Genomic DNA, 14,788 nt, shown 5'->3' with positions numbered 1-14,788 from the left:
GTGGTAGCTCCCTCCCTGGAACAGGTCCTCTGTGATTATAGTATTAATATTATTAATATTAATGAGCATTACATTAAGCATTTTAAGGAATGATTTAAATGAATTAAATATGTATTGTTATATCCTATAAATATAACTGGAGCCAGGAATTTGTTTAATATTTTAGAATTTGTTTTAGAAAATTTCTAATATCTTAGAAATGAAACGAATAAAATTTTTTTTTAATTATAGGTACCAAAGATGTACAATGGGAATTTGTACATGGTTTGCTTGAAAATGCTATTTATGGAGGACGTATAGATAACTATTTTGACCTTAGAGTTCTTCAGTCATACCTGAAACAGTTTTTTAATTCTTCAATAATTGATGTATTAAACCAAAGGAACAAGAAAAGCATTTTTCCATACTCCATATATCTACCAAAATCCTGCAGCATTTTGGTAGGTAAAATTAATTATTTTCAATTTACTACCAGATAGAAAGTTGAATAATTTCTTATAGTGTTAAATATATATTGTTTCTTTTCAAATGTATAAACAATTATCATTCACAAATACGGATTTTTTTTTTATTATGCCAGTATGCAGCCTGATTCTCTAAACTCTAGTTAAGTATCCTATTACTTTTGGATACTTAATGATCACTGATTGATGATAATAGGATATAGTAAATAGGTAAATCATGAAGGGGGTGGCCAAGGAAAATTTTTACATTGTAGGGCTGCCGTGAAGATCTGGAATGGGAGAATATGCTACTTCTTCATAGTTATGAGAGTACTCTGATACATTAAATTTGAAAGAAAGCAAATATTATTTAACAAATATCTATCTTCATACTCTGGCTTATAAATTTAAAGAAGTTCTAAATATACAAGAGAGATTCACTTTATCTAGCTTTCATAGCAACATTTTTGTTTATGTGTATTTATTTTATCCAGCTGTAGTTTTTTGCTTTGAGTCATCATATAAAAGCCTCCTAGAATGCAATAATCTTTTCCAGAAAATAGTACAAAATGTAGCCCAAAGATTTCAATTCTAGTTTATTTTGCCACAAATTTGTATTTGTGTGAATGCCCAAATAACGTTTTCATTACACAGAGTATTAAAATTATACATTTCTTCATGAGTTACAAAATATATGTATTCAATTATATAGTTCTATCAGTATTGTGCCTTTTTCTCTTATTCAAATATTTTTCAAGAAAATTCCTTTGTTTTAGTGATATAAGTCAGAAAACAAAGCTTAAAAACCAGTATTAAACATATTACTCTATTGAATATCTTATCTATTTTGTTATTAAGTATTCCATTGATTTTGTTTTTCAGTATCTTTCATTCACTTACTCATTCATTCAATAATACACATTGAACATTTGCTCTGTGATAACGCTGTTCCAGACTTTGTGGATCTCTTGATGCACTGTGGAGTTTACTTTTTATTGGGAGAACCTTAGAGTGAATGAGAAAACAGAAATATCACATAGTTATTTATTATATATTTATTTCAGATAGTGTACCATGAGAAGTCTTTCATCTCTATTGTTTGAAGCTTAAATTGAAAAATAAAATATATACAGAAAAGTGTACATCATAAATGTACAATGCAGTGCATTTTTATACATTGAACATATGAGTGCCACCAGCACTGCGATCAAGAAACAGAACATTTTCAGCTCCCCAGAAGTCCTCCTCAAGTTCCCTTCTAGTTACTACCTCCCCAACAAAGGATACATTAGCTTAACTTCTAACAGCCTGTGTTAGTTTTGCCTGTGTTTGTACTTCATGTAAAGGGTATCATTTGGTATATATTCTTTTGTGTCCAAATGAGGATAAATCAGTTTGGATAATTAGTAGTCTACTATTTAGGAAACATGTCAGTGTATAGTCCTAGGTAGAGAGAAGACTCTAGCCAGACTAGATGCGAAAATTTCTCAGACATTTAAAAATGAATAAAGTGTATAAATACGAAGAATAATAGCTTTAGAATTATAAGATGATTATAGGAATTCCCTGGTGGTCCAGTGGTTGGAACTCTGTGCTTCCACTGCGGGGGGCATGGGTTTGATCCTGGTCGGGATACTAAGATCCCGCATGCCGTGAGGCACATGAAAATCTGGAATGGGAGATTTTTTTTAGATGGGAGATTTTTTTCCATCTAAAAAAAAAGAAAAATAAAAAATAGAAAAATTAAAAAAATTATAAGATGATTTACAAGAGTCAATGTTTAGCTTTCTGTTTAATTGAGTTAGATAGAAGGAGGAAGCCGGAAGTTTCCCAGGAGATGAGAAACACACACACACATATGCATGGATATATACAAGCATACACTCACATATACATACATATGTATTTATGCATATCTACATTGTGATTGAAAACCTTAAGGAAGTTTACTGAGATATAGGAGAGGAAAAATTTCAAAGAACAATATGTCTTTCCAAACTTTGACATACTTCCTGGAGTAAACTCCAGGAAGCCCAGGACCTGTGTCTTGGAAATACTGCAGAGGCAGCTGCGAAGGATGAGAAAGGATGATGGGGGTGGGGGCAGAACATGAGTCTCCTTCACCAAAAACAGTTTCTCCTATTTCATCAAGAATAGTTTAGATGCATATATTTACAATACCTGCCTTAAAATAACTCGTCTCCTCATGAAAACAAACAAAACAATTCCCATCTTTCAGCCAAACTGAATAAATCCTCTTGATCTACACTTAGTTTCCCATCTAGAATCTGAAGTGAAAACTGTTCAGATGAGTGCTTGGCAAATCAAGCCTTCGCAGTGCTTACAGTAATTCTTGGGATGAAATGATAGGATTTTCGATACATTTCATGACACCTCACCAGCGAAGACTAACTGTGGAATTGCTTTATAATAAAGCAATTTACAAAGCAGTTCTTGTATATCAGACTGTGTGAGTATAGGTTTCTGGGAGTTCTATAAGTTTAAAAGAAAAGATTGTTGGAATATTTATCTCATTATAAACAGAGCTACACTCTGCAGATTAGTCTTTGGTAGGTTACAGGAAAAATAACTGCACATAGTAGGCATAGTTACTCAAATATGTTTGTTTTAATCAATTCCCCTCTGAATGTGAGAAGTATAGGATAAGAAAGTGTAGTATCAAATAATTTAAGTATGAAGAAGTAATGACAAAGAATATTTCCATTAGATAACTGAGTTAATGCTATACAGACTGAAAGTGAGATTTACCTAGACAATGTCACATGAATAATTAATCATTTAATACTTCACGATATTCTGGTTCTTTCTGATTTCGGTGGTTGTACGTTTAATCTTTATTGAAAAACTTTTTTAATTCTTTGTGTTTAGGACTATCGTGCCGTCATTGAAAAACTTCCAGAGGATGACAAACCTAGTTTCTTTGGTCTACCTGCCAATATTGCTCGTTCATCTCAGCGTATGATCAGTTCTCAGGTAACGTAAAAAAAGATATATGTTTTAGAAAAAATGTTGCTACTGAGCCTAAAAGAAACATTGCATTTTATTTAATACTACAGATCCACATGCTTTTATTTAATTCTTTAATTTTATTTAATACAATAGATTCCAGTCTTACCTTAAATAAATTTTAAATGAGCCAAATAGTTCTATCTTAATACATTTGTTAAAATTAGTAAAATAACACTGAACACTATCAATTTTATCCAAAATATATTGGTTTTACTCCTGTGATTTATCTTATTAAGGGTACTTATTTAATTTATGCAATTGAATATGTCACTAAATTTGATATTATCATAACAAATATCAGATATAGAGATATAATTTGCATAAAAGATAAATATTTAATATTTCATATGATATTACTCATGACTGAATGTTGTAGAACATTGAGGGAAATATGGATTTTTTCATTACTGAGACATAGAAAAACATTAGCCATGAACACTGTATATTCTAGCTTCTATTGAGACCAAATAATTAAGAGCTAACATTTATTGACCTTTAACTGTGTGCCTGAAAGTGTTTTAAATACCTTATACTCAGAAACTTTAGTCTTTATAAACTCTATGAGGTAAGATCTATACTTTTCCTCTCAGTACCTGAGGAAACTGAAATGGAGAGAGTTAAGTTATTTACCCAAGATCACAGAGCCAGTAAAAGGCAGAACCAGTATTTAAATTGTGTGTCTGAGTAAAGACATGGCCTCTGCACCATGTGCTACAACTGCTCCTCAGGCATAAATATACTGCTAAGTACGTGCACCAAATTGTGAACTGTTAAATAAGGTTCATTGTGGGTCAGTGTATGGAAGATTCTTATAGCTCTTAAAAGTTTACTTTTGGTAATTTACAGGCATCCTATCTAGATTACATTACCTTATTTAGCTGTACTGTTTTATACTTTTCGCTATTTTAGCCAACATTTATAAAATTGGTTTTCTCATTATTCACTAAATTTTTTCTCTCCTATTATTCACTAAATTGTTCATTGTGGAATTTTAATGTTCATTCTCACATCTTTGTAAAAAAGATGTTTGAGTATATAAATATATGCTCATTTGCATAATGTGTAAGTAAGTATAAATGTTTTCTGGAACAAATAAGATCTTAACAACCTCTTCGTCTATGCTAGCTGAAGATGCTCTCTAATTCCTTTTCCCTTTCTCATGCAAAGTGTTAAGTCAGATACTCCCATGTAGGAATGAAACTCCTACGTGTCCCTTAGCTTCATAACGTATATGATTACACTCTATTCTTTTCCCTCCATGCTTTTTGTTGACCTGAGATAGTTATTTTTCAATAACCCCATCAATAACATATAAGAATTGCATATGTACCTTTGTGTGTACTTGTGTTGTATATGTGTTTGTGTATAATTTTACAACAATGCTTAAGCAAAAAAGGTTAAAACAATTAAAAGGTCATTAAAAGAATAAAAGGTTATTTCACAGAATTCAAGAAGAGTATTTACTACGGGAATCTTATCAAAAGAAATTCAAGAGTCTGTCTTGAAAGTCCTGTTATTAACATGGCTTTCACAACTTCTAATATCAGTATCATTCAGCTTCTGAGAGAATCTCCTTTAGCCCAGCTTGGATCAAATGTCTAATGAAGGGAAAATAGTAACCTAGGATAGATAGGATAGGCCTTAGAGACTTCTGAGAAGGATATAAGATAAAAAATACAGAATACTGAGCATCTTCATCTTATGGAGAGGCCCACCAACCACGTATATGTTTACCTTCTTTTGCTCCTGGGCCATGTATGGCTGCCATTGATAAGAGCCCAGACTGAGAGGACCGTCATGGCACTAAGTCATAGCCTTAGTTTCCCACAAATCTTCTATTACATTTTAGTCACATAGGTACAGGGCTTGCATGCTATGCTAACATGAAGCTCATCAGTCTAAGTGGAATCCCAGGGATCAGGGGTTTCATAGCAAACTAGGCAGACAAACATTCTACATTTATCTTACCTCTGTAGTTTCTAGGAAAGTAGTACTGTAGGAAGACAGACTCCAATCTCATTTTCCCAGATAGTCCTGAGACAACCCAGGCTTCATTTTTACCTTTTAGTTTTTCTAGTTAGTATACCAAAGAACTCTCTAAAAGTTATTTTACTGTGATCTAATCTCTGCTATTTTTTCTTACCTTAGTATTTAAATTTTTATAAATATTTATTAGATGAAAGGAGGATAACATGTTCTTCCTTAAAGTTTTTTGGTGATACATACTCTCTTAATATTTATATTTTAACTGTCAGTCTATGTTACTGTTAATTTACTTAACTGTTTAACAGTTCTTTATTTTAGTTTTTATACTTAAGCAGCTTTCAGTGTGCATCAATTACTGCAACATTTCTTTTTCATAATTATAAACATTTATATATAAACTGATAAAATTTCTATATTTAGAGCTTTTCACTCCAAGTCACATTTGGAGCCACACTTAGAATGCTTGGCCTTCTTTGAAAGTGAATGTTCAGATATGAAGCAGTCTGAATGACACTGAGTAGATTTCAAAAAAAAATATTATTGATCATATACAAGTTCAGGAATGTGTAACTGATGTTGAAGCAGGTATTTGATGATTTGGCATTTTAAAATTAATTGAGTGCATCCATACTAGGCAGATACCACAATTGGTGTTTACTATAGTGTTAATGATACTTACGTTCGGTGCTGTGAGTCAGCTTTTTGTTTGTTTGTTTGTTTGCTGATGTGATATTTATCACATTATGTATTTATAGTACAGTATTATTGCTTATATTCATTATACTGTGCATTAGATCTTTATGGCTTATTACTGCTTGTTTTAAGTTTGTACCCTTAAACACAATCACTCTTATCTCTGCCACCCCCATCCCCTGGTAACCATCACTTTACTCTCTGTTTTTTACATGTTTAACTTTTTAGATTCAATACTTGACTTTCTTTGACTTATCTCACATAGCATAATGTGCTTAAGGTCCATCTATGTTGTCACAAATGGAAGGATATTCTCCTTTCTCGTGGCTAAATAATATTCCATAGTGTATATATCCTATATCTTTTTTATCCATTCTTCATTAATGGTCACTTAATGGTCACTTGGCTATTGGGAATAATGCAGCGATCATCATGGGAGTGCTTATATCTTGTTGAAATCCTGTTTTCATTTCCTTTGGGTATATACCTAGAAGTAGAATTTCTAGGTCATATTATAGATCTATTTTTAATTTTTTGAGGAAATCCCATACTGTTTTCCATAGTGGCTGCACCAATTCACACTCCCACCAACAGTGCACGAAGGTTCCCCTTTCTCAACATCCTTGCCAACACTTGTTATTTTTTGTCTTTTGATAATAGCCATTATGACAGGTATGAGGTGATACCTCATTGTGGTTTGCATTTGCATTTCTCTGATGATTACTGATGTTGAGCATCTTTTCACATATCTATTGGCCATTTTGATGTACTCTTCAGAGAAATGTCTTTTTTGTTCTTCTGCCCATTTTTTAATTGGTTTTTTTTGTGATTAAGTTGACTGACTCTTTATATATTTTGGATGTTAACCCCTTATCTGGTTAGAGAGCCTCATCCACCAGAAGGCAGACAGAAGCAAGAAGAACTACAATCCTGCAGCCTGTGGAACAAAAACCACATTCACAGAAATATAGACAAGAAGAAAAGGCAGAGGGCTATGTACCAGATGAAGGAACAAGATAAAACCCTAGAAAGACAACTAAATGAAGTGGAGATAGGCAACCTTCCAGAAAAAGAATTCAGAATAATGATAGTGAAGATGATCCAGGACCTCGGAAAAAGAATGAAGGCAAAGATTGAGAAGATGCAAGAAATGTTTAACAAAGACCTAGAAGAATTAAAGAAAAAACAAACAGATATGAACAATACAATAACTGAAATGAAAAATACACTAGAAGGAATCAATAGCAGAACAACTGAGGCAGAAGAACGGATAAGTGACCTGGAAGACAGAATGGTGGAGTTCACTGCTGCAGAACAAAGAAAAGAGAATGAAAAGAAATGAAGACAGCCTAAGAGACCTCTGGGACAACATTAAACGCAACAACATTTGCATTATAGGGGCCCTGGAAGGACAAGAGAGAGAGAAAGGACCCGAGAAAATATTTGAAGAGATTATAGTCAAAAACTTACCTAACATGGGAAAGGAAATAGCCACCCAAGTACTGGAAGTGAAGAGAGTCCCATACAGGATAAACCCAAGGAGAACCATGCCGAGACACATAGTAATCAAACTGGCAAAAGTTAAAGACAAAGAAAAATTATAGAAAGCAGCAAGGGGAAAAAGACAAATAACATACAAGGGAACTCCCATAAGGTTAACAGCTGATTTCTCAACAGAAACTCTACAAGCCAGAAGGGAGTGGCATGGCATATTTAAAGTGATGAAAGGGAAGAACCTACAACGAACATTACACTACCTACAAAGGATCTCATTCAGATTTGATGGAGAAATCAAAAGCTTTACAGACAAGCAAAAGCTAAGAGAATTCAGCACCACCAAACCAGCTTTACAACAAATGCTAAAGGAACTTCTCTAAGTGGGAAACACAAGAGAAGAAAAGGACGTACAAAAACAAACCCAAAACAATTAAGAAAATGGTCATAGGAACATACATATCGATAATTACCTTAAACGTGAATGGATTAAATGCTCCAACCAAAAGACACAGGCTTGCTGAATGGATAAAAAAACAAGACTCATACATATGCTGTCTACAAGAGACCCACTTTAGACCTAGGGACACATACAGACTGAAAGTGAGGGGATGGAAAAAGATATTCCATGCAAATGGAAATCAAAAGAAAGCTGGAGTAGCAATACTCATATCAGATAAAATAGACTTTAAAATAAAGAATGTTACAAGAGACAAGGAAGGACACTGCATAATGATCAAGGGATCAATCCAAGAAGAAGATATAACAATTATAAATATATATGCACCCAACATAGGAGCACCTCAATACACAAGGCAACTGCTAACAGCTATAAAAGAGGAAATCGACAGTAACACAATAATAATGGGGGACTTTAACACCTCACTTACACCAATGGACAGATCATCCAAAATGAAAATAAATAAGGAAACAGAAGCTTTAAATGACACAATAGACCAGATAGATTCAATTCATATTTATAGGACATTCCATCCAAAAACAGCAGATTACACTTTCTTCTCAAGTGCGCACGGAACATTCTCCAGGATAGATCACATCTTGGGTCACAAATCAATCCTCAGTAAATTTAAGAAAATTGAAATCATGACAAGCATCTTTTCTGACCGCAATGCGATGAGATTAGAAATCACAGGGAAAAAAACGTAAAAAACACAAAAACATGTAAGCTAAACTATACGTTACTAAATAGCTAAGAGATCACTGAAGAAATCAAAGAAGAAATGAAAAAATACCTAGAGGCAAATGACAATGAAAACACAATGATCCAAAACCTATGGGATGCAGCAAAAGCAGTTCTAAGAGGGAAGATTATAGCAATACAATCCTACCTCAAGAAACCACAAACATCTCAAATAAACAATCTAACATTACACCTAAAGGAACTAGAGAAAGAAGAACAAACAAAACCCAAAGTTAGTAGAAGGAAGGAAATCATAGAGATCAGAGCAGAAGTAAATGAAATAGAAACAAAGAAAACAATAGCAAAAAGATCAATAAAACTAAAAGCTGGTTCTTTGAGAAGATAAATAAAATTGACATACCTTTAGCCAGACTCATCAAGAAAAAGAGGGAGAGAACCCAAATCAATAAAATTAGAACTGAAAAACGAGAAGTTACAAGAGACACCGCAGAAATACAAAGCATCCTAAGAGACTACTACAAGCAACTCTATGCCCAAGAAATGGACAACATGGAGGAAATGGACAAATTCTTAGAAAGGTATAACCTTCCAAGACTGAACCAGGAAGAAATAGAAAATATGAACAGACCAATCACAAGTAATGAAATTGAAACCGTGATTGAAAATCTTCCAACAAACAAAAGTACAGGACCAGGTGGCTTCACAGGTGAATTCTATCAAATATTTAGAGAAGAGCTAACACCCATCCTTCTCAAACTCTTCCAAAATATTGCAGAGGAAAGAACACTCCCAAACTCATTCTATGAGGCCACCATCACCCTGATCCCAAAACCGGACAAAGATACTACAAAAAAAGAAAATTACAGACCAATATCACTCATGAATATAGATGCAAAAATCCTCAATAAAATACTAGCAAACAGAATCCAACAACACATTAAAAGTATCATACACCATGATCAAGTGGGATTTATCCCAGGGATGCAAGGATTCTTCAGTATACACAAGTCAATCAGTGTCATACACCATATTAACAAACTGAAGACTAAAAACCATATGATCATCTCAATAGATGCAGAAAAATCTTGTGACAAAATTCACCCATTTATGATAAAAACTCTCCAGAAAGTGGGCATAGAGGGAACCTACCTCAACATAATAAAGGCCATATACAACAAACCCACAGCCAACATCGTTCTCAATGGTGAAAAACAAACCATTTCCACTAAGATCAGGAGCAAGACAAGGTTGCCCACTCTCATCACTATTATTCAACACTGTTTTGGAAGTTTTAGCCACAGCAATCAGAGAAGAAAAAGAAATAAAAGAAATCCAAATTGGAAAAGAAGAAGTAAAGCTGTCACTGTTTGAGGATGACATGATACTATACATAGAGAATCCTAAATATACTACCAGAAAACTACTGGAGCTAATCAATGAATTTGGTAAAGTAGCAGGATACAAAATTAATGCACAGAAATCTCTTGCATTCCTATACACTAATGATGAAAAATCTGAAAGAGAAATTAAGGAAACACTCCCATTTACCACTGCAACAAAAAGAATAAAATACCTAGGAATAAACCTACCTAGGGAAACAAAAGACCTGTATGCAGAAAACTGTAAGACACTGATGAAAGAAATCAAAGATGATACAAACAGATGGAGAGGTATACCATGTTCTTGGATTGTAAGATTCAATATTGTGAAAATGACTATACTACCCAAAGCAATCTACAGATTCAATGCAATCTCTATCAAATTACCAATGGCATTTTTTACAGAACTAGAAGAAAAAAATCTTAAAATTTGTATGGAGACACAGAAGACCCCGAATAGCCAAAGTGGTCTTGAGGGAAAAAAATGGAGCTGGGGGAATCAGACTCGTGACTTCAGACTATACTACAAAGCTACAGTAATCAAGAAAATATGGTACTGGCACAAAAACAGAAATATAAATCAGTGGAATAGGATAGAAAGCCCAGAGATAAACCCACGCACCTATGGTCAACTAATCTATGACAAAGGAGGAAAGGATATACAGTGGAGAAAAGAGCCTCTTCAATAAGTGGTGCTGGGAAAACTGGACAGCTACATGTAAAAGAATGAAATTAGAACACTCCCTAACACCATACACAAAAATAAACTCAAAATGATTTAGAGACCTAAATGTAAGACTGGACATGATAAAACTCTTAGAGGAAAACATAGGAAGAACACTCTTTGACACAAATCACAGCAAGATCTTTTTTGATCCAACTCCTAGGGTAATGGAAATAAAACCAAAAATAAACAAAGGGACCTAATGAAACTTAAAAGCTTTTGCACAGCCAAGGAAACTACAAACGATATGAAAAGACAATCTTCAGAATGGGAGAAAATATTTGCAAACGAATCAACATACAGAAGATTAATCTCCAAAATATATAAACAGCTCATGCAGCTCAATATTAAAAAAACAAACAACCCAATCCAAACATGGGCAGAAGATCTAAATAGACATTTCTCCAAAGAAGACATAGAGATGGCCAAAAAGCAAATGCAAAGCTGCTCAACATCACTAATTATTAGAGAAACGCAAATCAAAACTACAGTGAGGTATCACCTCACACCAGTTAGAATGCGCATAATCCGAAAATCTACAAACAACAAATGCTGGAGAGGGTGTGGAAAAAAGGGAACCGTCTTGCACTGTTGGTGGGAATGTAAATTGATAGAGCCACTCTGGAGAACAGTATGGAGGTTCCTTAAAAAACTAAAAATAGAATTACCATATGACCCAGCAATCCCACTACTGGGCATATACCCAGACAAAACCGTAATTCAGAAAGACACATGCACCCCAGTGTTCATTGCAGCACTGTTTACAATAGCCAAGACATGGAAGCAACCTAAATGCCCATCGACAGATGAATGGATTAACAAGATGTGGTACATATATACAATGGAATATTATTCAACCATAAAAAGGAATGAAATTGGGTCATTTGTAGAGACATGGATGGATCTAGAGACTGTCATACAGAGTGAAGTAAGTCAGAACGAGAAAAACGAATTTCTTATATTAACGCATATATGTAGAACCTAGAAAAATGGTACAGATGAACCAGTTTGCAGAGCAGAAATTGAGACAGAGATGTAGAGAACAAACGTATGGACACCAAGGGGGAAAGTGGCGGGGGGTGGGTGGGGGGATGTGACGAATTGAGATATTGGGATTGACATGTACACATTAACATGTATAAAATGGATAAGTAATAAGAACCTGCTGTATAAAAAAATAAATAAAATTCAAAACTTCAAAAAAAAGAACCCTTATCTGATATATGGTTTGCAAAAATTTTCTCCCCTTCTGTAAGTTGTCTTTTCATTTTGTTAATTGTTTGTTTTGCTGTGCAGAAACTTTTGAGTTTGATGTAGTCACATTTGTTGATTTTTGCTTTTGTTGTTTGTCCTTTTGGTGTCATATTCAAAAAATCATTGCCAAGGCATTGCTTCTTCCCTGTGTTTTCTTCTAGGAGTTTTATGGTATCAGGTCTTATGTGTAAGTCTTTGATCCATTTTGAGTTAATTTTTGTGAGTGACATGAGATAGGGGCATAATTTCATTGTTCTGCATGTATTTCTCCAGTTTTTCTGGCACCATTTATTGAAGAGCTATTCTTTCCCCATTGGGTATTCTTGGCTCCCTTGTCAAATATTAGTTGACTGTATATAGTGGAATTTAATTCTGGGCTTTCTATTCTGTTCCATTGGTGACACAAACAGACACAAAAACGTATCTGTTTTTGTGCTGGCATAATATTGTTTGGTTCTTTATTAAAATTTCAGTCTCTTTGGTAAAGTACTCCTTCTGTTTATTAATTTTATTCCTAAAGTCATTGTATTGCCATTTTAGGTTTTCCTGTAGCTCACTGAATTTCTTCATAACAGCTACTTTTTTTTAACATCTTTATTGGAGTATAATTGCTTTACAATGGTGTGTTAGTTTCTGCTTTATAACAAAGTGAATCAGTTATACATATACATATATCCCCATATCTCGTCCCTCTTGCGTCTCCCTCCCACCCTCCCTATCCCACCCCTCTAGGTGGTCACAAAGCACTGAGCTGATCTCCCTGTGCTATGCAGCTGCTTCCCACTAGCTATCTATTTTACCTTATAACAGCTATTTTTAATTCTTTATCAGTTAGATTGCAATATTCCGTGTCTTTGGGTTTGGTTGCTGGAATATTGCCACTTTCTGTGATAGTGTGTTACTGTGATTTTTCAAAGTGTGTGATGAAAAGTGCCTCTGCCATCACATTTGAAATAGTGAGCATCTTTCTCATTTAGGCAAGACTTTGTTTACTTTGGTTCTAACAGCTCAATAGGTTGATAATTAGGAGCCTTTTTTTGTTTTCCAGAAGGTGGCGCTATAGCACAAGTTTTTGTTTTTTCTTATTGGAGATGACTCACTGCTGCTAAGGTGCGGAACAGGAACGTGTAAAAAAAACAAAAACCTGGCCAAAAAAAATTTTAAAGCGTGGCAACAGAGTTGGGGGAGGTGTGTACTTAGCACTAGGGGCATTGGGTGTGCCCGTGGCCCAGGAGGGGGATCTTCACGTTGGAGGGTCTCAGAAGTCCTAGGGCCAGAATCCAGGGGCAGACAGCAGGAAAGGCTTTCCTTCAGATCTCTTTGTCTGCCTACCTCCCTTTTCCTTCTCTGCCCCCAGTCACTGCGCTCTCTCCTCAGAGAGAGCAGTGAGTCCCTCCTCCTGCAGAATGTGTGGCTAGGCACACCCCCACTCACTGACTTCACTCTCCACCTCCTCTGCCAGAAAGGTTGTGCTGTCCCGCTGCCGGACATGCCTCTGCCACCTCCAGCTCCACAGCCACTACCCTCATTCTGCTGCGTCCACCCACTTTCAGGTGCACATATGTGTAGATCTCTCAGGTGTCCTGGTATGATGTGCATAGGTGCTTTTTTCAGTTAGGGATGTCCAATTAGTTGTAAATCAAAAAGGAGAGAAAAAAGGAATGACGCACACTGCCATGATGCTGTCAGTCGCTCTCCCAATTTTTTTTTTTAATCTGTTGCAGTATATACACAATAAGGTGTTTCATCCACATCAGCTATTACACTATCCCTTTTTCCTTAAACTCTTCCACTATCTTATAAATGTTGTATGGGTGCTGTTGCATTAGTCAAAATGTGAATGTCAAAAGGAAGAAGCTTTGGGTTTTATTTTTGATGGTGGGGAGGGGAAGATATCAACTTGATGTGTTAATTCAATGGGTAAATGAATAATATTTATTATTTGTAATAATAATAATATTTATTTGAGGTGTCCGTGTAATATCTAGTTGAAAATGTCTAGTAGGAATGTTGACTAGATAAACACAGGAGAGAATTCAGGTATACATTTAATTTAAAAAGAGGTTGACAAACAGCAACACATCTGTTGGAGTTGAAGCCATGGGAATGAGAGATTATTAGGGAACATTGATAGAGCAGGAAGAAAGAGTGCCTGAAGGTAGAACCCTGGGAAATACCTACATTTAACATATGTTTAGAGCTGGAAAGATTTTAGCAAGAGTAAACTGCAGTTAGAAAATAAGACAATCAGAAGAATTTTAAAGGAGAGTTCCAGGGTGATGGGAGTGTATGGCAATGGTTTTAAGTGGAGTGGAGAAGGAGTTCTAAGTGCTAAATGTTGATCAGAGTTGAGAATGTCATGGGCCTTGACCAGGTTTTCAAGACTTTGTAGAGCCTCTTCCGGTAGAAGGTTGGAGGGTAGAAATAAAATCGCAGTGTTTGGGGAGGCAGGGGTTAGGGCAGTGGGTGAAAAAGTGGTGCAAGTGAATAGAGGTGATTAATTTAGAAGTTTAGCACTGACCAAAACCTATGTCTCAGCCAAAAAACTTAAAAAGAAAAGGCGAAAATGTGGTAATTTAATGTGAATACAAGATTCAGGGAGACATCAATGTTGGAAGAGACT

At 34.9% G+C, this 14,788-nt stretch overlaps 1 protein-coding gene across 4 annotated transcripts in view; it reads left to right on the top strand.

Moving 5' to 3' along the window:
- DYNC2H1 (dynein cytoplasmic 2 heavy chain 1) overlaps nt 1–14,788 on the top strand; it is a 358,559-nt gene that overhangs the window by 237,419 nt on the left and 106,352 nt on the right. For all 4 annotated transcript variants that reach the window (XM_068554132.1, XM_068554131.1, XM_068554130.1 and 1 more), the window contains exons 81-82: nt 232–440; nt 3,333–3,437. In XM_068554132.1, coding sequence (XP_068410233.1) covers nt 232–440; nt 3,333–3,437 — 314 coding nt within the window. The remainder of the gene's footprint in view (nt 1–231; nt 441–3,332; nt 3,438–14,788) is intronic.

Source organism: Eschrichtius robustus, chromosome 11 (genome assembly GCF_028021215.1).
Source record: "Eschrichtius robustus isolate mEscRob2 chromosome 11, mEscRob2.pri, whole genome shotgun sequence".
NCBI lineage: Eukaryota > Metazoa > Chordata > Mammalia > Artiodactyla > Eschrichtiidae > Eschrichtius > Eschrichtius robustus.
Note: the sequence above shows the minus strand (reverse complement) of the source record. Positions and strands in the feature narration are given on the sequence as shown.